We start from the raw sequence: 25,330 nt of genomic DNA, 5'->3' as shown, positions 1-25,330 counted from the left end.
TACTGGCCTCCACCCTCCTAGTAACTTGTTCCAGTCGTCAATTGCCCTCCATGTCCTCATGTCTTAGTGAGTCCTAAATTATTCTGCTGGATTTATCCTGTGAAGCTCTTTGAGACAACTTCCTGACACAAAAAAAATATTGCATCAAATGTATGAATTCTTCTCATTACTCTTACTACAGTGTGTGTGCCTCTCGGGGGGCTCCTGCTCATGCTTCGCTAGGTTGTGTTGCAATTAGTTCTCACTCCAATATTGGAGTTTGGTATTTCACACAGTGAAACAAAATGGTTCAAGGGGGCTACAGGAACATATTGTTTGTCTAGAGGCAGTATTAGCTTAGCTCCACATGCTCTATAATGGGAACTGTTTACTGTTTGTCATCAAATAAATACCATTATGACCATAAAAAAGATAAATTTCTCTTATTTATAATACTGTAAAGTGCATTCCCACTGACCTTCCACTGATGACTCCCTCTGCCTACTGAGAGACTGGCCAGGCAGCTTGCTCTCTACTTATGCAGCTATATGATCGATAGCTGGAAGCTGTACAGCGCTAGCCTGGAGGGTGGGGTGTGGATTGTCTTTTGCTCCCTTTTGCGAGCAATTGTCTGACCTTAGTTCAGGACACTCTATCCCGCATCCACACAAAGACCAGATTGGAGGAATTATGACAACTACTGTCAGTGATGAAGTGATTAGATCAGTTTCATTGTTATTAGCTACATTTGGCCACTTGTAGTAAATATGACCCACATGATTCAATGCTTGTGGTCACCAGTGAACTGAAGAACTCAAGCAACATTTACTTTTTCTTTTGTTTGAAAATGACATGCATCAAGACTTGTAGTAATAGATAGAGATGTTTGTATTTAATGACAAATGAGACTCTGTCCTTTTCTATACATCTGTTCCACTGTTTGCATCCCATAGGCCTCATTAGAGACCCACAACTGAGTCTGCTGGCCCTTTGAAATCCAGAATAAGTAATTTTATCTGAGTGTTTTTTCTTCAGGACTCTGGGAGAAATTCCAATCTCTTTTTGAATAGCACCCCGGGATTTTTAACACATTTTAATTGCATTTAGACATCCCGTGGCACTGCTGGTTTAATGTGCAACGGATACCTAAGCATTGAAGTAAATCACTTTGCGATTACTCCTCCGTACTCTGTAGCAATCTGTTTAATTGCCTGTGATATGATAGTGAGGTCACTGATAGTTGCTCGCAGTAGAAACTAAAATATCACTATTCCCTTTCAAATGTCCAGAACCAAACTTCTGAGGTTGAAGTTTGATTTAGATTAGGTGTTTTAAAATCTGCATCAGCCTCTATTTAGTGTACGAATGTTTGGAATTATGTAGAATGCATATTAGCATTAAAACAAGCTATTGGGCCCAACTAACCCATGTCGGAGTTTATATAATGCAGGAGCCTCCACCTCTCCTAATCCCTTCTCCCATACCCCTCTATTCCCATCTCCCTTGTGCATAATAGGCATTGTACCATGTAAGCATTTTTTTTAAAAAAGGCCAGCTTTTCAATTGTGTTTTGTCTGTTGTCAAAAATTGTTTGTCGGTTGTCAAAAAAAACAATGTGGTGCAGTTCAGATGAATTTGAAGCAATCAGAGGGTTTGATTTTGCTCGCATTTTCTCATCAACTATGGCATAAGGTATGTGTTGCCTACCCAACAGTCATTTTCCTCTCCCCTACCCCTGTCCCCCGTCCCCCACACACCCCCACCCCATTATTGCAGTATACTGACTGAAATGTAGGTGTTTCCTAATGTACAACACACACAATAGAATGATGCAGTTAACTACCGGGAGCATTGTATTTTTTACACACAAAAAAAACACATTTCAGTTTATACAAATTGAAGTGAATGATACCGTTGGAACTTACTCCAAAAGACTCAAGAAACCTATAAAATGTAAGCAACAGAGACTCAGGTCTGTACTTTCCATTTTAAGCCATTGTGACGACATCTAATTGTAAATAGATTACTGGTGCAAAATTGAAATGGTTCAAAATGGTTGTAATTTATCTATGTGGCACTTCAGTTGGGAGTTATACACTTGTGATTTATTGTTTTGTGTTGTAAAAGCCAAGAAAGAGGGATCAATGGCAGATCACTTTCCAGGGTTAATAATCCCTCATCAACAAAAAAAATGTGGTCACTCAGTCTACGAGTGTTTGTGGGGTATTGCTGTGTGCAATTGGCTGCCGTGTTTCGCCCCCAAAATACACAGCCAGACCACTTTTTAGTATATTCTGTGAAGCACTTTGAGACGTCTCAATGACATGATGAGGTGCTATATCAAATCCAAGGATTATTATTATTAATGTCGCCTCTAGTTCAATTTATTTAAAAAATTGGTAGTAAAAGCAGAAAATGCTGCAAGTGCAAAGCATGATGAACCAACATCTGAAAGAGGGAGAGGTTAAAGCTTTATCATTACTCTGTAATACTAATCCCTCTCCAGGCCCCGTCTTTCTATGCTCATAGCCACCATGATTAAACCATAATCGGTTTAATTGTAATTGTGAAGTGATTAATCGAGTTGCTTGATTTGGAAGCTAAAATCTAAATCTTGTGTTTCCTTTCGAAGAACCATAACTAAACCTTTGAGATGCATGCTTTCTGGTTACAGCAGTCACAAATTGAATCCATCTTTCTCTTTCAGATGTTGAGTGAGCCATTGTGTGTTTCCAACTTTTTTTTTTCTTTTTAATTGACCAGTCTAAATGAACTACTTCTTCGGGCACTTTTGTCAAGCAGTTAAACGTTGGTAAACAGGTTGGGTTATTCTACCAGCCAAATGCTCAGCATTTTCCTTTACTCCATGGGTGTTGGTTATGTTGATTTGCCCCTGAAGGGACAAACCACGGAAACTAGACCAGAGTAAATAAATTGCTGACTTGTCTCCCAATTTTCTGGGTATAAATCCCTGAAATCATTAGAAGCTTTGCTTTACTTCACGCTGATTTTTTTTGCTGTTGTTAAAATTTCTCTTTCAGAAATTGGTGAACAGCAGAACAAAAACAAAATATACTTGTTCCACCATAGCCTCCACTTGAAAGTTCAAATTTGACTGGAAACCTATGCAATGCCTTCTGAAAATCCAAGTAAATTATATCCACTGGACAGACCTTATCAGTAGTGCAAGGCATTCCAATTGATTCATGAGGCACAACCTGCTTTAATTACGATGCGCAATTGGCTGTTGCGTTTCGCCCTCAAAACACATTTTACAGTGTATCTTTTGAAGTGCTTTGAGACATCTCAAAGACCCAATTAGGCACTATATTGAATGTAAGGATTATTGTTATTATTAACCAATTGCTTGCCAAGGCAAAATGACGAAGCGTGGTAGGGTCCGTGCTCTTGAGATAGGTCAGGAAAGGATTTGGTGAAAACCTGTTCAAGGATCTTGCCAACTTCCATTGTCAGGAGCTCCTGGTTGTGTCTGAATTCGTCATCTCTAATTTGCTGCCACTCTTCCAATTTATGGCAACAGAAGCACAATTTTCCTGCTATCCACCACTCTTCCCCACCGAACTCCATTTGCTCTCTAGCCTCAAACTCTATCTGCATTCAAACTAGACATAGTAGTAACCTTTCCCAGCCTGGTAAATCTCCAGTAGCAGTCAACATCATCTCCGTGCTTGACGTGGACTGCCCTGCTTGAGAAGCATCAGGAATTCTATCCTGTCTGCTACTTATTTAACTGTTAAGCAAAAGGAAATGAGGTTGGCTGAAACGTTTTAAAAGGAAAACGCAAAGTAAGCATATGATTTGGTGATTTATTAAAATAAATGATCTAATATTAATAAGTCTTGCATTTTGTGTAGATTCTTTCACATCAGGTACATTTCCGGATATATTGTAAAGTTCAGTGATTTTGTATGCAAAATTAACAAATAAAGGATAGAAAAGGATTGATAGAAAAGAAGGAAGACTAAATGGAAGAATAAATCAAACCAAACTCATGATTAAATGAAAGGAATGGAATAATATGGTGATTATAAATGCAGGCTGGTTTTCAGTCATTCATCCTTTAGAACACTAAAACATGAAGCAAAGCCATAGCTCCCAGCAACCACCCACTCATTGCTTGAATTTATAACCTTATAATAATAATCCTTGTATTTGGTATAGCGCTTTTCTTGCCAAGAGGACATCTCAAAGGGCTTCACGGAATTTGCTGTAAAGTGTGGCGACTGTATTTTGTTGGCAAAGGTGGCAGCCAATTTGTGCACAATAATATCCCACAAACAGCTATGATGTGAATCAACAATTTATCTGGGGGATTGTTGGCTCGGATAAAATCCTTTATCTTTGTGAATAGTACCATGGGGTTTTTAATGTCCAACTGAACAAACAGACAAGTCCTTGATTTAAAAATTTGATCCGAAGGATGGCACGTGCGATAATGCAGTGAACCTCTAGTACTGTATTGGAATGTCAGCTGAGTCATTGAGCTCAAAGTCCTTCACATAAGGCTTGAACCTACAACCTACTGACTCGGAAGCGTGAGTGCTACCAACTGAGCAAGGCTGATACCTAAATTTGGTGAAGGAGCAGGAGATGCTAGGAACCAATGCTTCAGGTTTAACACCAGCCTCGAACACAATCCCAAGAGTAGCATATTAGGTAGGAAAGGCTAAAATAAAACAATCCCCCAAATAAAATTTGTCTCTTACTCCATGGATGTTTGTGGGGCATTGCTGTGCGCAACTGGCTGCCGCATTTCATTAACAAAATACACAGTCAATCCACTTCACAGTATATCCTGTGAAGCGCTTTGAGATGTCTCGGCGATGTGATAAGGCGCAATATCAAATGCAAGGATTATTATTACAACTTTATAAAATTTGCATGCAAGGGTTTATTTTTTCAGCTGAATGTTTCCTGATAAGGGCCTGCTGGAGTTCTTTCAAAATTGCCCTCACAGTGAAGAACTTGCTTGGCTGCTTGTGTAATATTTCAGCCTCAGTTCCCAGATGTTGTTGCTGGAGGGAGGGGAAGGGAAGGGGAAATTGTCTGCCTCCAAAATAAATGGCTTGTTACAATGATGAAATGTTTTTGCATGTTCTATTTCATATTGTAGTCTATTTTAAACTTCACAAACAGCTTTTGAATGAATGTTTGCTAGAAAAATAAATTTCCCTGAGCACATGACGTCAGGCTGCTCAAAGGCAATGCACTTCAGGCTTGGCAGCTTATGCAGACACAGTATTGTTTCAAGGGGTAATTTTCTGGTTAAAACTTAGTGCCACATCTCCATGTCTGCTCTATCACTTCACATGTGACCGTAGGTGCAATCAAAGAGGAAAGGCTTCAGGTGTGATCTGAAGATGGGTAAAGAGGGGGCAAGGCAAAGAGATTGAGGCAGGGAATTCCAGACGTTTGGGCATAGTGGCTGAAAGGACAGCCACCGATGGTGGAGGAGGCATCGAGGGATGTGCAGAAAGCCCAAGACGACTTAGCCAAATGAAGGGTCAAGGAGTGGGATGTGAGCAGATCAAATGTGTGGAGTCCTGTAGCTCAGTGGTTAGGGAAACCTAGATTTGATTCCTGGCAGGGTGAGACCTTAGACAAGTATCCTTACTCCACACATTTCTGTTTACCTACCAGTAAATAGGAACCCAGTTGTTAGTCGATCGCGGATCGCTTTTTTGGGGGTAATAATCTTTCAAAAAATAATAATAAATTGGTCATTTCAATCCAAGATTGTTTGTGGGATACTGCTGTGTGCAATTGGCTGCCGGGTTTTTCCCACAAATATACAGTCAATTCACTTTACAGTATCAAAAACAGAAGTGGCTGGGAACACTCCAATTAATAATAATATAATAATCCTTGCATTTGATGTAGCGCTTTTCACGTCTTCTCGACGTCTCAAAGCGCTTCACAGAATAGACTGTAAAGTGAATTGACCGTATATTTGTGGGCGAAACGCGGCAGCCAATTGCACACAGCAATGTCCCACAAACAGTCATGGATTGAAAATGACCAATGTATTTTTGTTTTGTTTTGGAGGGATTATTATCAGGCACTCAGCAGGTCAGGCAGCATCTATGGAGAAAGGAAAGTGAGTCAACATTTCGAGTCTATGACCCTTCGTCAGAAATGGGGCATCACTTTACAGTATAATCTGTGAAGCGCTTTGAGATGTCTCGAAGATATGATAAACGGTTGCAGTCTAGCTTACAGTCACAGCACTTTACAGTAAAATCCTGTGAAGTGATTTGCAACGTCTCAACGACATGATAAGGCCCTACATCAACTATAAGGATTATTATAACATGTGCCCTGCCCATGATCTTAACCAGAGATAATATGCGGCACAGTGAGACCTAAAGAGTAGCAAGAATGCAAGGATAAAATATAGTGGCTCATCCAAACTTTTTACAAAGTATTGCAATATATAAGAATTTATAATCTATCAGGTACTAACTAAGGGTAAGACGAGTAACTATATTATGTTTGCTTTTATAAAATATATGTATTTATTTGTTGATATATATTTATGCTTGTTTCAAACAGTATCAAACCCATTACAGAAAAGAAAACGCAACATGTTATTATCCCGTTACAGAACGCAACAGACCATTGGGGTCGGGGGTTAACTCTGCGCACACCACTTTGGTGGAGGGACCAAGGATTCCCCGCCTCTGGGTTCTGCTGCCCTTTGCCGGGCACAGTTACCAATGGGGTCTTGTATTCCCCCCTCCCTATCCACCCGCCCCCTCTTAATGGGGAGTGCGGACAGGTTCATGGCACACATGATGTGCACACGTTTTTTGGGACGTTCGCTTTAAGACATTCAGAAACATCCCTGTGTGCACGACATACATGTGAGCTCCCACACACCCTGATAAGGCAAACTTGCCGATTTCAGATGGTAACCATGTATTATGTTGTTTGTGCCATGGAATAATTGTCCAATAACGCCTAGCTGTATATTGTCACGCAAGGACACCTCGCCTTTATATGGTTCCACTCCACCCCTGACACCTGACAGCCATTTGACTCCAAAAACATTTTTCCAGAAACAAGCGATAACCATGTATTAGCAAAGAACGAGTAAAGCTCTAACTTACCTCACGCCGTCCTCTACCAAAGTATGTCACACTGCACTGATCCCCACAATCGTTTAACCTCCACTAAGCCTCCTACACTGTTGAGACAAGCTGCTGCAGCCTGTTGAATACCAAACCTTGACTCTTGCTTTTGTCAAAGTATTCATAACAATCAAACTTCTCATTGTATGTTTGTGTGTGTACATGTCTAATCTGTATTGTACCAGGACTTAGAATTGCATCTTTTAGGAACTCAATGACAACAAACTAAAGCTAGCATTAGATCGTATTGATAACCGTTCAATGTATCTAAGTATATACGGAGATGCTACTCAACTCAAGGGCGGAATACAAATACAAGTTATTGTTACTGTTTTTAAGTGCAGTGACTGGTTAAGGTATTTAGTATGAACCATAATACTGGATTTATGAAAAATTGCTTGAATCCAGAGCGCACCATAATCTCAGCTGCTTTTCAAAAATATTTTTAAAAAGTTTTCAAAATCCTTGTTTCTGCTAAGCAGCCGCTTCTGAGCAACGGTGAGCATTTTTTCCAGCAAACTTTTGATTCGGTCGGCTTGAACCATTCATTGCTATACACACACCTTGGAAATTCCCATCATTAACTCTTGTTCTGCTTTGCCGTTTTCTAAACCATATTTCAATAGTGGTTTACTTACAAGTATTACTTCAGTGGTTTGGTTGGCCATGCGCTTCTCAACTGCAGTTCTTGGTCAAGCAGTCTGCCGTGTGCAAGAAGAGATCTATTGTGATTGCTACTGCACTGTGCACTGTTAAAGAAATGGGGTCAGGCTGTGGTTTTAAGGTGAGGCCTGGAGCTGGCATGAACCCAATATAGCAGCTCTTGCAGAGGAATGAAAAAACACACAATTTTTTTTAGTTGTTGCTGTAATTTGAGTTATAGTATAAATATTAGTCTCTTATCAGTTTGAAATGCCTCAAAGAAGTGTAGTGATATCACAGTGGCAAGTATGGCAAGAAAAAACACAGTGAGCAGTGAGATTGACAATCAATTACTCTGTTTGAATTTGGATGAGGGATAACGGAAGAACTCGCTTCTTTTCAAGATACATTAGTTCAATGGAAGCTTTGCTATCCCCTAGCAGCTGAGTTTTACATCTCCTTGGAAAAATGCAGCGCTCACTAAGTATTGCTCTGGAGTATCAATCTAGATATGAGCTCAAGGCCTGGTGTTGTGGAGCTCTACCCATAACATTCCAGCCCAGAGGCAAGATTTCTTACCATGGACTATAGTCAACTTGTGCAGCTACCAACTTGACCTGATGAGAATCAGTCCCTTAAATTTAGCTTCCCTTATTTTCGACTGGTCTTATACAGATACTGACCTGAAATGGTTATTCTCTGATTGTTTCTTCCCAGTGGCAGTTGCTTTGCTACAAATTTGTGGTATAATCATAATTGTGTTATTGATGACCTCTCTAAGTGATAGGTTTAAAAACGCACTCTGGATCTCTCACGGAAATAATAATAATAATCCTTGCATTTGATATATGGAGTCCTGTAGCTCAATGGTTAGAGTGCTCGCCTCCCAAGCAAGAGACCTGAGTTCGATTCCCGGACAGGTCGAAACGTTGGGCAAGTTTCCTTACTCAACACCCCTGTTTACCTAGCAGTAAGCAGGAACCCAGTTACTAGTCGATTGGCAGATCGCTTTTCTGAGGATAATAGTTCCTTCAAAAAAAATAATAATGATTTGGTTCAATCCACAACTGTTTGTGCATAATTGGCTGCTGTGTTTCACCCTTAAAGTATACAGTCAATTCACTTTACAATATATTCTGTGAAGTGCTTTGAGACTTCTCAAAGACATGATAAGGCACTATATCAAATGCAAAGATTATTATTATTATTGGGACCTTGGAATGAGTGTTACTACTGAGCCCAGATGTGAGCAAGTTGATATACTGTTGATTTTGAGTTAATGACTGTTCCTAATATTAATTCAGTTGTCTTACACCGATGCATTTGTGATAACGGTTTAAAGTCAGTGTACCCCTATGTTGCCATCAGCGTTGACTGTTCCAATTTTTTTTAGATGAATGTAAGAAAACAAGAGGATGTAAGTTATAAGTCAATTTGTTTTGAAATTGCTTCAGATAGTGGTTGTAACTGCTCCTATTTCAGTTTGGTAATTCATGGGCCCTTCAGTGTGATTGACACCTTTAAGACACTGAAGGCTTTTTCTTAGGATGTCAAGGACAGGATTAGGGGAATCTGTAATGGAAAGTTTTGCCTCAGTAGCTCATAGCTGAATGATTCATCCTCTCCTGAAATTGATTTTGGTGCCCACAGGTGATATTTCTAAACCAGCACAAATTATAGATATGTGTGGAGATGGTTTTTTTAATTTTAATTGTGAACTCTTTTGGAATATTCTTATATTTATTTGCCATGGCCCTATTCCATATTCATGTCATGAAATGTTTGGAAAATGAACAGTATACAAACGTAGTGCTTTGGTTTTTTTTCCCATATTAAAGCAAATGCAAGTAATAATAATAATAATGCAATAAGTACAATGATCATAGAATCTTATAGCACAGAAGGAAGCCATTCACCCCATTGTGCCTGTGCCAACTACCTAAACAGACTTCCTAAATTGTGTAATCCTGTACATTTCACAAGCATAAGAGAGGGGTTCCAGTGAAGAAAATCCTTTGATCTTTTACTTCCAGAAAATCAACCACAATGTTTTCTCATTGTAGCATACTTTTATAACATAGGCTCAGTAATCCTGACTCAACCACCTTCATTCAAGCTGTCAATTACCCTCTGGTTAAATAAATAATTCCTAATGTCTGTCCTAAGCTTGCCCTTCACAAGCCTGAACCTGCCCACTCTGGTCCTGCTATTGTGGCAAATCTGAAAGTATTGTTTTGGATTCTCTATCCCATTAAGTAATTGACTGGAACAGGTTACCAGGAAGGGTGGCTGAGACAAGCATACTAGACTATATTTTAAAAAGGCTTGCAGGTGTAATGGGAGGATAGTGGGGTGGAATGTGTGTTCTAGAGGCATGAGATCAGATGGGCCAAACTGATCTTGTGAAGTATCTTGAATCTCTAAAGTCCGCCCCTGAGACAAAGGCATGTTTCAACATTAGTTCAAGCAGAGGCATTGAGTTTCATTACCAGGACAGAACAGGCTTGGATTTTCTCGATTGCTGTAAAAAAACCACACGATACGGTGAGAAAGTTTTTATGAATGTTTATGTACCTCATGCCTATACTTCCTGTTTCAAATCCATTCACTCCCTGGCACCTCTCTATCTCTCCGACTTCCTCACTCCCCAATCCATCACCCGGCGCCTCCGCTCGACTGGCACGGGCCTCCTGCTCGTCCCTCGTACACTCCGCCCCAACATCAGAGGTTGTGCTTTCAGCCACTACGCCCCAAACCTCTGAACACTCTCCCTCAATCTCTCTCTTTTGCCCCCTCTCACCCATCTTTCAAGTCCTGCCTGAAAACTTTCCTCTTCGACCGTGCGTATGGCCACCTCCCCTGACTCAGAGTCAGGCTCCGCCACTGTTAAGCGATCTCAGATCGCTTAACAGTGCGCTAGCCTGCGTGGAGGATGCTATATAAGTGCAAATTGTTGTTGTTGTTGCTTATGTGCTATTTGGGAAATCAATCGTAATTTTGAAAATGAAAAGGACCAACACATTGACTATGGGCGAGAGATCCACAATATATATATTTTTTAATAATGTTGCCTTACAAAAAATATATGTCACATTTGGCAGATTAGATGGATTGTTTTATTCGTATAAGTACTGATAACAAAAGTTGTTTCTTTTGCTCAGCTTTCGGTTCCTGGCAACAGCCCACTCCTTTTGTATCTCTCTAAAGGGAAATGAAATATTTCATCACCAAAAAGATTTTGTGTGTCACGCTTTCGAAAGTATGTGGAAGAACGAACAGTGCTCAACTGCAAGAGATTTTAGAGTGTATCGAGCTACTGAGAGAGAAGTGGGGTTGAACTGATGACTGATATAATGTACCTGTATAAATAGTCCTAATGTGAAAAACGCTCAGAAATGCATTCCTTCATAAATTCACAAATGCTGCATATTTACCTCTTTTGCAATTCTACTTTCCTTCGTAGGCCATCTAATCTTTCTAATGTGAGGGAGTGAAGCAAGGGAATGTGGGATCGAGTTCCATAGAGTGGGGGCAGAAAGGCTGAAGGCCCGACCTCCAATGGTGGAGCGGGCTGGGCAGGGTACGTGGAGCAGTCCAGAGTCTGCTGAGCGGAGGGAGTGGATAGGTTTATATGGGGTCAGCAGGTAGCAGAGGTTTTTGATGACTAAAAATCCACCAAAGTATTGTGTTTTGAAGCGCAAAAGATTTCAGTCCAAATTTCAGTGAACATCGACTCTGTGAACAGTGAAAATAAATCATTTGAGGCTTGAATTTCCAAATTATGCTAAACGTGTAGCGGTTATTAGATGCCACTTCTGCATCAACTACTCCAACTTTTATGTTGATGATTCTGGTTGAAGTAGTTATTGATTTAGTTTTGAGTCCTGCTTCCTGAATGCTGTATTCAGGACGAGATAAAGAGAGATTATCACATGGAATAATGTGATAGTGGGCCTCACACAGTTAGAGTAATAATATTCCTTGAATTTGATATCGCACCTTTCATTGCCAGGAGTGCACCTCATAGCACTTCACAGGTTATATCGTAATCTGCATTGACTGTGTATTTGTAGGCAAATGTGACGACCAATTTCCATGTGGCAATGTCCTACTTACAGCCATGAACTGATTGACCAATTTTCTCTGGTAGATCATTGGCCAGGACATCAGGAGAAACTGCATTTTTAGTTTAGTGCCAAGGAAATAGTCTTCCGATTCCTCTGCCCCTTGAGTTTCTGTGATAGCAAAACCTTAGAAGTAATGATCAGAGAGGAAACTGATTTGTCCGCTGCTGTTGGAACGGAACTGTATTTCCCTTCTCCCTACAATCAAAATCTTCCAAATTGCCAAAAGTTTTTCTCCCATCTTGTAGACTCTTTTTCTGAGATATCTAGGTCCGTAAATGAGCAAATAAATGGATATCCTTGAGATTAAGTTTTCCCAACAAAGTCTGGAAAAAGTGAGACAAAGTTTACTTGGGTCCATCATTCATTTGGCCACAAGCTTTCATACCCAGATAAATTGGATTACCAAAAGTAAGAGGAAAAAGTATTTTTTTTGTGTTGTTACCCAAGTGAAGGTTTATAGTTCAGGGCGCCACAAGACTGATGAGTAAGAGAGAGAATTAGATAAATTAAAAAGTACTATAGAGTACTTCAAGGGTGGGATTTAAAAGTCCGTAAATTGTATGAGGAAGTGAAGACAGCAGTTGGGAGCCTTGGCAGTAGGAATGTTCCTTGTATCAAGTTTCAGATTATACCATAGCTCTTCAGGGACAGTGAAATTTGCCAGTAGTCTTGACTCGTAGGAAAGATAGATTTGAGTGAATCTATTGATTAATGCTGTAAGAAAAGGGCAATGGAGGTTTAATAAGGAATATTACTGAGAAGGCTATAGGAATGACAATGTGATCAGTCGTTCCTGAAGGGATTACAGTTGGCAGTCGAGGCTTGGTGTCTGTCCTATAGTGGTTGTAACTACAGTAAACAACAATAACCACAAGATTACATTTGTATAGGTCTTTCAGGTCGGGAGGACATCCCAAGGCGCTGGACAGAGTACAGCATTTCAGACCAGAGGTGGGGTTGGGGGGGTAAGCGAGGGGGATGGCCGATGGCATGGTCGAAGAGGAGGGTCTTGAGGCCTAAAGTAAAGTGTGAAGTTAACCCATAAAACACACAGTCACGTTACAGTAAATCCTGTGAAGCGCTTTGGGACTTCCTCCCAATGTGAAAGGCGCGATACCACATTTAAAGATTTTTTAAAAATCAAAACAGAAGTCGCTGGGAACAACTCAGCAGGTCAGGCAGCATCTATGGAGAAAGGAAAGTGAGTAACCTTTTGGGTCCAAAACCCTTCATCAGAACTGGGGCATGTTGGGAGGGCGAGGCTTTTAAGGACTAACGGAGAGGGGAGACAAGGAAGACAAAAGAGAAAATGGGGTAGAGGACAGGGGGATGATGGGTTAAAGAGGTGTTAATGATGCAAAACAAAGTGGGGGAGAAATTCAACAAAACAGGCAGACCGGAGAGAGAAAACGTGTGTCTGGGATCCAGATTATGTGGTAATGGTCACAGAAGAGGGGGAGGGGGAAGTTGAGCTGTTATGGTTTGAAATTATTGAAATCAATATCGAGGCCAGAGGCCTGTAAGGCCCCATCATTGGAACAGCGTAAGAGACCATGGATGGAGAAGTCAGAGTGCGAATGGGAGGGAGAATTGAAGATTTTTTTTATTGAGTGATACATTTGCAACCTATTAACCTTTTAAAATGTGAATAGAGTTGCTCTTATAAAATAAATGAGATATTTTGTTAACAAATTTTAGGGTATGGTTGCAAAGTGGCTTAATGTTAACCATAGAAGTAGTTTGAGTTTTCTCCAGATAGTCTGAGCAGTGCGGTGGTCCAACGGGCAGCCTGTGGGCCACAAACCGGCACAGATTTAGTCCAGCCCATAAACCGACTTAACTGTTTTACCACACGGCTTGCACCTCTCTTCCGCGCTATGAGGCAGCACGGAGAGTGACAGGAAGAGAGTCCTCCCACTCCGCCTGTCCCCATCACGTTTCACACAGCCTCAAACCTCATGCAACCTGGTGAGAAGCAACGAACAGCAGGAGTACTTTGCAACTTTAAATCTACAGATCTATGAGTCTCAGTAGGAAACTCGACGTAGATATGGAAAATGGAGGATTTCAGCATAAGTGGGAAGTGGATTACTTGTTTATTGAAAGTACTGGAAAACCTCAGTGCCTTGTTTGCTTGCAAGTCATGGTTCTATGTTGAAGGAATTCAGAGTTAGTTTTGCAATTATGGATTAACCTGTTTGGATTTTGTTGAGCATTCTCTGTAGGGACCTCCATATGTGGATTGATATCTGGTGTTTTCCCTGTAATACATTTAAAAGCTTTTATGCATATATTTCTATTTGAGATGATCATTATCAAGTAATCATAGAATTATACAGCACAGAAAAATACAGCCCATCGTGTCTGTGCTGCTCTTCAAAAAGAGCTATCCAAATCAATCCCACTCCCCCGCTCTCTCCCCATAGTCCTGCAAACCTGTCCTCCCCAAAGTAGTTTGTTCAGGTGTGGGACCAAACCAAGCTGATTTCCTCCTCCATTTAATCCACAGAACAGCCTCATATAAAATTCTCTGAAAATCATTTTGATAATAGTCACACAATTCAATACCTAGGATTTCTGTATGATTCTTTTATGTTTGTGGAAGGGAAAAATAAAAATATGGCTTATGCGGCCAGCTGATGTTCTTAAGTGTGGCATCTGGCCCTCAACACCCAAAAGATTGAATCACCCTGGTCTAAATATCAGACAGTCTTTTCAAGTTTCTAATGCATATGGTAATCACTTGGATTAGATGCAACAGGGGAGAAATTCCACCTGGGTCCAGATTTACTCTATTTCCAGTAAATAGAGCATGCTGAAATTGGCAAGTTGTTGAATTTAGTCTTGTTTTTTAAGTCAGCTTCCTGTAATTCTGAAAATACATTTGCAGAAAACCTGTTTGAAAGTTAAAACTGTGTTTAAGAATTTGCAAACACTTTAAACTTTACATAAATAAAGTACATCTAGACCCAAGTGGAATATCTCCCCCAATAATTTTTGAAAGTTACAGGAAAACCCAATACACTGTGTTTATACAACTTATTGCTGTGGCAGCTGATGTGCATGAAACCATCAAGTCACTGACTTATCCTTTTGATTTGAAAAGTCCGATATTTGGATGGCAATGGGAGGGAATATATTTATTTTTAGAAATATGAACGAGTTACAAACATTGGCTGACATCCATGCTAGTCAAGATCCCAAGAACCTGCTCTGATTTCTTTGAAGAAATTGGACTATTGTTCAGCTTTGCTTCTACCTCTCACATGGGGATAAACTGCAGTGCTTTGTTGTTTGCCATTTGTGTAGTTTATTCAGGTGTTGGTCCAACCAGAGCTGATTTCCTCCTCCATTCAATCCGCAGAAAAGCCTCAGATAAAATTCTCAGAAAATCATTTTGATAATTTGTTGCCAGGCAGCTAAATATATTTTAAGACCACGTTGGCTATTTATGACAAATGTATGCCTCGTGCAGACTTACTGGCATGAAATATGTTTTGAATTTCTTGTTAAGAGTGTCAAAACATATGAGATAGAAATTGATATGAGGGTTGACACTGGAAATTAAAAATGTTGTATGTTCACGGTTGTGACGTAAAACTCTGCTACAAACAGTGCGAAGAAGCTTGCCAATGCATTTTGTTCACTGAATTAAGAAAGGACTTATCTCAAGTCTGGCAAAAATCTCAAAACGATCACAGAGTGAGTGTGGTGACTAATGTTTGTAGATAAATGCAGCAACTCTTTGTTCTCAGGAAAATCCCATAAACAGCCATGAGGTGAATGAGTAATTTATTGGATCAGACACCCAGTGAAATAAACTCTTTTCAAATAGCGTTGTGGGATCTTAAATGTTCACCTGAAGAACAGGAACATTTGGATCCCAGTTTAACGTCTCCTCTAAAGAACAGCACCTCAACAATGCAGTACTCCCCCACCCGGTACTCCACTGGAGGGTCAACCTAGACTACGTACGTTACCTATTGCAGCTGTTAAGTCATAAGGTAGCCATAATTCACTTCTTTTATCTGGCTACTCAGACTTGTAGAACTATTTATATTGTGTGTGGTCTCGAGATCGGTGAGTTGTGTTGATGGCTTATGCTTTCCATGCGAGCAGCAGAATCTCGTGATGGATTAGTGTTATGCAAACACCATCAACTTGCTAAATGAGTCCGAAGGGATGACATGAATGTCAATGTTTTTGAAGTTGCAAATAAACCCAGCCATTCTGAAAAGCAACACATCTTGGAAACCCCCAATGGGGAATCCATTCCTCTGTTTTCGAGTACTCTACTTGTCTGTCTAACGTCATTCTCTGAACTCCAGCCTCAGAAACGCTGCCAGAAGGAAATGTTCTGCCTCAGTTGACCACTCGGCAACCACAACAGTGAGCACACCTGAAAATGGTGCTGTCTAAACAAATAGCAACCACTTTGTACTGTACATGAATTGTATAAATAGAATGCATGAAGGGGACTTGAGGCCAGCCGCCAGTAGCAATTGAGCAAGCCAAGCCAATGTTGGCTTCACTGTTATTGGTCTGACAAAAGAAACAGTATCCATTGAGATCAAATTTAGATCTCAAAGTTGACTAACTGACAATTTCAGCACTTTTATGAGATCATGAGATAAACAAAGCATCGACTTGATGCTTTGAATGCAAACAGTATCCAGAAAGTCTCTTGCATACACCTCCTTGGCAGCTGTGCAAAGTCTTTGTACTCCATGCTCCCCTCACTACTTGAGCTATATATACAACTAATAGTTGAAACACCAATCATTCGTTGAAATATAGTTTAGACAAAAGTTTGTCTTAAATAAACTGCTGCTTCCGTGAACATGTTAAGTATTGAATGGATAATAATACTTTGGTATTGGTATTAATATTCCCCTGCATGTTTAAAGCTCTCATCTAAAGTGGACAGTGTTATTGTGAAGATGGTAAAATGGCTTTGCTGTGTTATTTAATAAGTACACATTGGGTTTGCATTAAAAAGCAATAATGAAACAGCCATTCTATTGACAGACGTGAAGAGCGAAGCTCAAATTATTCTAGAAAATCAACACAACAGCAACATTTATTAACCACAAGATTTAAATCCTGCCTTGAGCTTCTCATGGACTATTTATTGTTGCTTCTGTGTATCGTTATAGTTTGACTACAAAATACCAAGCCAAGACGCATTAATCCTGGGAAGCACTTTGAGATGTCCTCCTAACGTGAAAGGTGCTTTGTGATATGTAGGAATTTTTTTATTTTGTCATTTTCATCTATTGTGTAGTCTACGGTTCATTTTAAGTAACATCCACTTTTGACTGTTCTTGTAATGTTGTGCTGGTGGATGAGAATGTCAAAACACTGCAAAATGTTGCAGCAGTGGATTATTAATCCGTGGGATGTGCAGACCTTGGCATTGTGTGATTGATCAGTGACAAGAAGTAAATCGCATTTGAGATTGGAACTAAAATATTCAGGTAATATTTCAATTTGTCTGCAATGTGTACTTCACTGTGGAAAATCAGGGGGTTGATGTGACTTTAAAGAGGATTTCCTTAAACTCATTGATATTTTTTTCCTTTTCTGCAGCACGTTTGACAAACTGCCGTGATTCATGCTCCTTTGAAAATATGAATGGACTTTCCTCAAGGGAGTCTGTTAATGAAACAAATCACAGGAGACAGTAATGAAGCGATAATGAGAAGCATCTTGTGAAGAGAAGCTTGCTTGGTGTTGTCCGCAAACAAATGTAAAGAGACGGCAGCTAGATCAAACAGCCTTCCACAAACCCTTCCGCCAATTGCAATCAGGAGGCTATGTCTTCTGGGGATATATTTTTCTAGAGGCATTTGACTTTGGGATTGGTTGTACTCTCTTCATGAGTGCCGATTCAGGCTAAGAAGGATTTTTTAGAAAATGTGTGATGGAAAGTGGATTATCCTAAGTCCAGCAGAGTTTGCTCAGCTGCAGCAGTACACCGAATGTAAGTACACTATTTATTCCATGTTGTGCAACAGCATCAATAATTTTAAGTGGAACATATGAAGAGATGCTACAGAATCAAAAGGAGAGCAAGGGGGAAAAGATTACACGTTGTATAACCTTTGTATAACCGTTAGGCAATGCTTTTTCAGTTTGCACTCGTAAATAGTTTGTTAGGGTTCTTCAAATTTGTAGGTTGATGTAAATCAAATCACCCTCAATTATTCAATTATTGTCTTCAAAGAAGAGACAGTGAGGTGCAGCTTCAAAGTAACATTTCACTAGTTAATTTACGCAGTGAGCGCTTGGAAAGGAGGTAGTTTTATTGTAGTTTTATATAACTGTTCCTATGTTGTGCTTTTCTGATTGGAGCTCAAGAATGGTTCATCTAGGGTTCTTTAGATAAGCAGGCTCATTGCTCTTACAATTCCAGACTGCACATTGGCCTTGTATTTCAACCCCATGATGAAAAAGATAACATTTTTCACTGTTGTATGCTTGAAGAACACGTTCACTTACAAAACACACAGTCATTGCTCTTCACTGTAACATCCTGTGAAGCGTTTTGAGACATCCTCCAGTTGTGAAACACTCAATGTTAAATGCAGGAATTTTGCAAGGATATTTATATAATAATAATCCTTTCATTTGATATTATCATGTCATCGAGACGTCTCAAGACACTACACTGTAAATTGTAAAGTGTAGTAACTGCGTATTTTGTGGGCGAAACCCTGCAGCCAATTGCTCACAGCAATGTCCCACAAGCCATGGAGTGAGTAACCAATTTTATTTGGAGGATTGTTGGCCAGTACACTGGGAGAAACTCCTTTCTCTTACGAAAATTCCCAGGTCATCTTTACAGTCCTCCTGAATAGATAGTCGGGACCTAGGTTTAACTTCTCATTCGGAGGACAATGCACCACATTAGAGTGCTGGTTTAGACTACGTGATTCCAAGTCCGACGTGGGGTTTGAACCCAAAACCTTCTGACTCGGAGGCAAGAGTGCTACCACTGAACTATAGGTGTGACATGGTACTTGAAACATCTATTAATTGCATCAATTTTAAAGTGTGCTGTTAATGGAGCTCATCACCCCCTCATTATTTTAAATCTGTTTACATCAATATCATAAAATGATAGAGTATCACAGAATAAAAATGGGCCATTTCAGCCCATTGAGTCAATCTTGGTGTTTCTCTGCACCTAATCTAATCCCACTCTCTTGCTTTATTTTCTCATACCTTTAAATATTCTATTTATCCTTTAGTCTTTCCCTTATCATAGCCCTTCATCATTTTGAAAACTCCTTAAACTCCCCATAAAGGAAACACTTAAAAACGCAGGGAATGTTAGGAAAACATGCTACTTAAAGACGACATCTGTAGTAAATGCAAGTTGTTGTTGTAACGTTCCTAGTTACACTATGCACCATACAAAAAAATGAATCAATTGACTATTTATCATGTGATTGCGGTAAGCAGCCCACTCCACACACAATGTAGAAACTGGAAAGTGTATTTCACTAAAAACTTAAATGATTCATAAATAGTAAAATAGAAAATAAAAAAAGCAAGGATTATTACTATTTTAAAAAAAAGTCAAATCATTTAACTATTTAACTATAGTGATTTCAGAATTTATAAGTAGATTTCATTTTCTACAAACATGGAAATATGATATGGTATAGGGACATTTTGCAGAAATTGAATGCCTGTGTTTGGGGTGGGGCGGGGGTTAGGGGGTTCAGAGTATTATTAGGTTAACTGTTATTATTTGAAATAAAATGAGAGTTTTGCTCCTCCCTTACCACAAATACTCTCTGAGCAAAAGAGTAGGACAGCTTGTTAACTAACTCTTACCCAAGTCGCTGCAGGTCTAGACACGAGTGATATGAGAGAATGTTACTCTCTGATTTATCTCTTTGCACTGACTAATCTGCAATCAGGATGGCTCCACTCATTAATCCTGCTGACTTCAGGTGTTTGGTGCATTGCTAAACAGGTCCCCGGGGTTCCAATCTTTACCAGCGTTGCGATTCTGCAACAAATGGTCAATGTATATAGATCGTTACCAGATTTTTCATACTGATTACCTTTTACTTTCCCAAGGTACAGTCAAAAGCATTGACTGTACGTTGGCTGGTTTGTTGGCTGCAGTACAAAGTAACTGGCCCTAGAAGAGTCTCAAAAGCCAATATCTGATCCTGACATTATCAACGACAGATTTTCAATTTAAACTTTTCAATGGACTTTGCACAAATCGATTATACAGTTGCTCAGCTTCATTTTGAATTTACTCGGGATTTGTTATGTAACATGGACCTTCTTTACGTATGAATTTAAGACATCTGTAATTCAGGAAATGTGCAATTAGCTGTGGTTGGTTGCTCTTAGCATCATGTGAGATGGGTGACATTCATTGAGAATCGAGTGTTTATTATAAGGCCAAACCAGTTTAAATAATTGATTGTGTTTCACATTCAATTTAGATGTGCAAGTATTTTTTGGAGTCAGATTTAAAAGGGTGTTTGCAAAGAAAGCAAATATTGGACATTTTAGAAAGGTAACCCTAATGAACTACAGAAAATCTGCAGTGAATGGTATCTCAGCTTCTTCTCTTGGGTATCAGTTTGGGTCAGTTGTTAAGACTCTCGTCTCTGGATCAGAAGACTGAGTTCCAATTCCAAGTTAGGATTTCAGTCTTGACTGGCACTCAAATACAGTACTAGGAAAGCACTACATTGTCAGATATATTTTCTTTCAGATGAACATTTTTACCAAGGTTTTATTTTATTCAAATTCCCATGATTTAGTTTGACAAGAGAAAGGAGTTTCTCCTGATGTCCTGAAAAACAATCCTATTTGTGTAATCTTGCCTGTGTAAAAAGCTACCACATTTGCCTTTAAATGCAGTCAATGCTTTTACAGCAGCTACCTGCAAATCACTTGGAGGTGTATCAATAATAATATTTCTTGCATTTGATATAGCGCCTTATCACATCTTCAAGGCTTCTTCAAAGGACTTTGCAGAATACAATACAAAATTACACTTGTAAAGCGCCTTTCACATCACCCAAGGCACTGAACAATCAGAGATTAGAACCTGAGAGGAGGAGCGGGGCAGGGGGGTGTTGGGGTTGAGATCAGGGAAGGTGGAGGGCAGAGAGGTTAGGAGACTGGCCAAAGGCACGGTCGAAGAAGAGGGTCTTGAGGCGTGCCTTGAAGGAGGCAAAGGAGGGAGCGACCAAAGGGAATGTGGGATGGAGAACCCTGTAAATACACTGTAAGGTGAATTAACTGTATATTTTGTGGGCGAATGCACATCAATGGATCATTGTTTTTTCCTCCAGTACAAAGTAGTAGATAATGTATAAGAAAAAGAAAAGAGCTATTCATGTGCAATGCTCATGAAGAATCAATTAATGGATGGCTCTCTGATTGTGAGATTTAGCTAAAGACATGTACACGTTTTCATATTTGTGCATATAGGATTTCTGACATATTTGCAAAAGAAATTGGGGATGTTTTGCTTGCACTCAGGTGTATCGTAACTGTGTAGTTGCTATTTTTGGGTTGCTCAGCAAAATAAATTGATAATCTTAATACACCAGCTGTAAAAAGAGAATGCTGAAACACTGGAGGAAGTGTGGGGGCAGCCAGCGGATTGATGTTAGTATATTCTGAGTAGATGAAAGCTTCTGAAATGTCAGTTTATTACAATTACGCCCTTAATTATGCTTCATTTGCAATGCATTTTTCTGATATGGAATGCTTTTGCCAGTTGTTGTATGCAGTACTTTCAATCAGGAAGACGTTTATCAAAGGTTCTTTTCTATTTATAAACTATGTGCATCAGTTTGATGCCCCCATGTTTATGAAACAGCCAAACTTTTTCTCCCCCTGACCTCAAACTATTAGTTTATCTTGTGCAACTGTCAGTTTCTTTTGTTCTTGCAAACTATGGTTGAACTGAGTTTCAACAACAACAAAATTACATTTATAGAGCACCTTTCATGTCCGGAAGATGTCCCAAAGTGCTGAAAAGTCAGGTGTCGGGGCCCGAGCATGGTGGAGGGGTGGTGTAGGGGTGAGGGAAGGCAGAAAGGTGGGAGGGCGACCGAAGGCACGATCGAAGAGGAGGGTCTTGAGATCGGTCTTGAAGGAGACAAGGGAGGAAGCGAGGCGAAGGGACTGTGGGATGGAGTTCCAGAGTGTGGGGGCAGAGAGGCTGAAAGCCCGGCCACGGATGGTAGGGTGGGTCGGGCGGGAGACATGGAGCAGGCCGGAGCCCACTGAACGGAGAGGAACAGGCAGGTTGGTAGGGAGTCAGCAGGTCAGAGAGGTAAGAGGGGGCAAGACCATGGGTGGCCTTGAAAGTGAGGACAAGGATCTTGAATTCGATCCTCTGGGGAATGGGGAGCCAGTGCAGTCGGGTGAGGGTGGGAGTGATGGAGTCACAGAGTCTGGTGCGCAAGAGTACACGAGCTGCAGAATTTTGGATGATCTGCAGCTTGTGAAGGGAAGAGTTGGGAAGGCCGATGAGGAGGGAGTTCCCGTAATTGAGCCTTAATGTGACGAATGTGTGGGTGAGGGTTTTGGCAGCCTGAGGGGTGAGGTAGTGGCGGAATCTGGCAATGTTGCGGAGGTGGTGGTAGGCAGTACCGGTCATGGTGCGGATGTGGGGGAGAAAGGACAGTTCAGGGTCAAACAAGACACCCAGGTTCCTGACTGGCTTAGTGAGGTTGAGTGTGCAGCCGTAGAGGCTGATGCTGCCAGCGCCCAAGGTGCGGAGGCGCTGGCACGAGCCAATCAGGTGGGCCTCAGTCTTACTGACGTTGAGTTGGAGAAAGTTGTCCCTCGTCCAGGACTTGATGTCGGATAGGCAGTCGGTCAGGACACTAGTAGTCCTGGAGTTGAGGGTGGAGGCAGAGAGATAGTTGGGTGTCATCTGCATACATGTGGAAATTTATCAGGTGTCTGCGGATAATGTTACCAAGGGGAAGCACGTAGAGGGTGAAGAGGAGGGGACCAAGATAGAGCCCTGAGGGACATCGCACAAGATGGTGCGGGGGCTGGAGGAGAAGCTGTTTGATGTGACGAAGTGGAGGCGGTGTGAAAGGTAGGACCTTAGATAGTTTCACATATATACACCATCTATGCACTGTCTGGCAAGCTTCCCAACTCTTGCCCAACTAGGACCACCCTACCCATTTGGGCTTTGGCTTACATGGTTAACGGGGGAGATAATTGGGAGCAATCTCCAGTGACTGCTGTGCACCTCCGTGTCCCCACTGAGCCAGGCTGGCTGGTCTGTCATCTACAGCGCCTTGGAGTACCACGTACCCACTTAGCTCAAAATGTGGATTGTTGGGACCGCCACAGAGGGTTGACTTGGTTCCGAAAAGCAAATCACCCTGACGCCATCTCAGCTCCAAGGAGACGGTTTCCCTTCCCCTAATCCCTGAATATTGCAGGCCTGAGCCCTCAAGAGATGGATAGCTGGTTGACTGGGTTAGCTTGATTGGCATGCTGTGGATTACATGAAGTCTTCAGTCATGTTCGCTTTGAGATTTGTGGATGTTCAGGTTTACCAAAATGCACTCGCATCATTTATTTAAAAAAAGTGTAAATCTCTCATTATTGGAGTACATACAGAATGCTTTCTGTTGCATATGTGATTGGAATACATATTCTGGTACAAATTCCCTGAAATGCTAACAATGGTGTTGGAGGTTGCTTTGCACATGATAAATATGAAAGCCAAAAGATAGACTTTATTAAGACTGACATTTTTCAGTGAAGGAGAATGTAGTTTTAATCTATGTGCTTGCACACAGAGGGAACACTTTGAAATCTATTGTAGAACTATTTCCCTGTCCGCCGCTCATTATGACTAGAGTCTCTTGGTATTTGAGCAGAAAATGGGTTTTGTTCAATTGTAGATGAGATGCATATTTAAATTTTTATTTTTATGATTTAGTGTAAAATATAATCTTGTAAGGCAATATTTTTTCTTTTAAAGCAATGATTTCAGTGTCTGTCACAACATTTGTGAGTGGTATTCTCTGGATCCCTTTACATTTAAGCAAGGTACAGAAAACATTTGAGATTAAAGCAAGTTGTGTTGAGGACTTTCTAAGTTTCTATTCTGACAGTGCGAATATTTTGACAGAATGTACATCAACCAGATCACGCTTAATGAGAGAGCACACCTGGGTTAATGTGACAGTCTGAAGATTTACATAAAGCCTTCAATAATTGCTTTTTAACACATTTAATTAATGCCTTCAGCATTTGAATTCTCTATTGATTTCAACTTAAGGCATCGCCCATCAAAGTAAATTCACCTCTTACCCTCCTAAACCCCAAGCTAAGCTAAGCTTCAAACACAGTTTGTCTCTGGGTCAGAAAGTTATGGGTTCAAGCCGCACATAGACATGTAAGCATATATTTATTAAGCGTATAGTCCATACTAGCACTCAGCGCAGTACAAGTGGTGCATTACATTATCGAAAATGCTGTTTTTGGATGAGACATTAAACCAGTCTGACTGTTCATTTGGGTGTTAAAGGTTCCATGACACGATTTGGTTACATAAGGGAGGTTCTCTGGCGGGGAAAAAAGACCTTCGGTTTAATTGTTTGTTTTTTTTGCCTTTCCGTGGACTTTACTTTGTTGGCACAAATACCTTCTGCGTTAGCCTCCAAATTGTGAAGACATTTGTTTTTTTAACCACGGAATGTTGCATGTTCCTATCCTGTTGAGATTAAGGCTGGGCAAGGTCAAAAAATGAGCATATGGCGCGGAGGAGGGCTGTTTGGCAGGTTGATAATGTTAGCGCCGCTCTCCATCAAAGGTCAGTGTCACTGGGAATCACAGACTGAGCTGTGTAGCTCTCGCTGTTCACTATGGAGAGCTTCATTAAAATGAAAACAGAATGGAGAGCAGCAGGGAAGGAGGAGCTCCAGAAACGATGACGAGAGAGTGGGAGCGGGGAAGGCTAGAGGAACGAAAGCCAGAGAAGAAAGTGGCTGTGAGATGACAGATCAGCAGGAAGGAATTGAGACAAGCAAATTAACATTGCAGAACCGATCCAGCTTTGACACAAGAGAGGTGCACAAACCTCAAACACAAAGGACTACACTTTTTATTATTAGTAAACAATCATGTCAGAATATTGTTCAACATGTTTTTTAAAATGTGCTTCCATGTTTCTCTTTGTAGTCTGCAGATTAGGCTTGTATGGAAATTCTGCAATGAATGATAATTAAATTCACAGTCGCAGAAATTTTAAAATACTTTTAAATTTTAACTTTTAAATTTTACGCGCTCTGTAGATGGTGACAGATTTGTCTTTTGGCGTATACAGTGTTAAATCCACAAAGGACAGTGTATATATATAAAAACAAATCCTTGCATTTCATATAACGGCTTTCACATCAAGAG

At 40.5% G+C, this 25,330-nt stretch overlaps 1 protein-coding gene across 2 annotated transcripts in view; it reads left to right on the top strand.

The window, feature by feature from the left end:
• LOC103182909 (diacylglycerol kinase beta) overlaps positions 1-25,330 on the top strand; it is a 175,823-nt gene that overhangs the window by 6,938 nt on the left and 143,555 nt on the right. For both annotated transcript variants that reach the window (XM_042336191.1, XM_042336192.1), the window contains one exon: positions 17,489-17,882. In XM_042336191.1, coding sequence (XP_042192125.1) covers positions 17,816-17,882 — 67 coding nt within the window. In that variant the 5' untranslated portion in view covers positions 17,489-17,815. The remainder of the gene's footprint in view (positions 1-17,488; positions 17,883-25,330) is intronic.

The sequence above is a fragment of the Callorhinchus milii genome, unplaced genomic scaffold (assembly GCF_018977255.1).
Source record: "Callorhinchus milii isolate IMCB2004 unplaced genomic scaffold, IMCB_Cmil_1.0 Scaffold6, whole genome shotgun sequence".
Taxonomy (NCBI): Eukaryota; Metazoa; Chordata; class Chondrichthyes; order Chimaeriformes; family Callorhinchidae; genus Callorhinchus; species Callorhinchus milii.
This window is presented reverse-complemented; position numbering and strand designations above follow the sequence as displayed.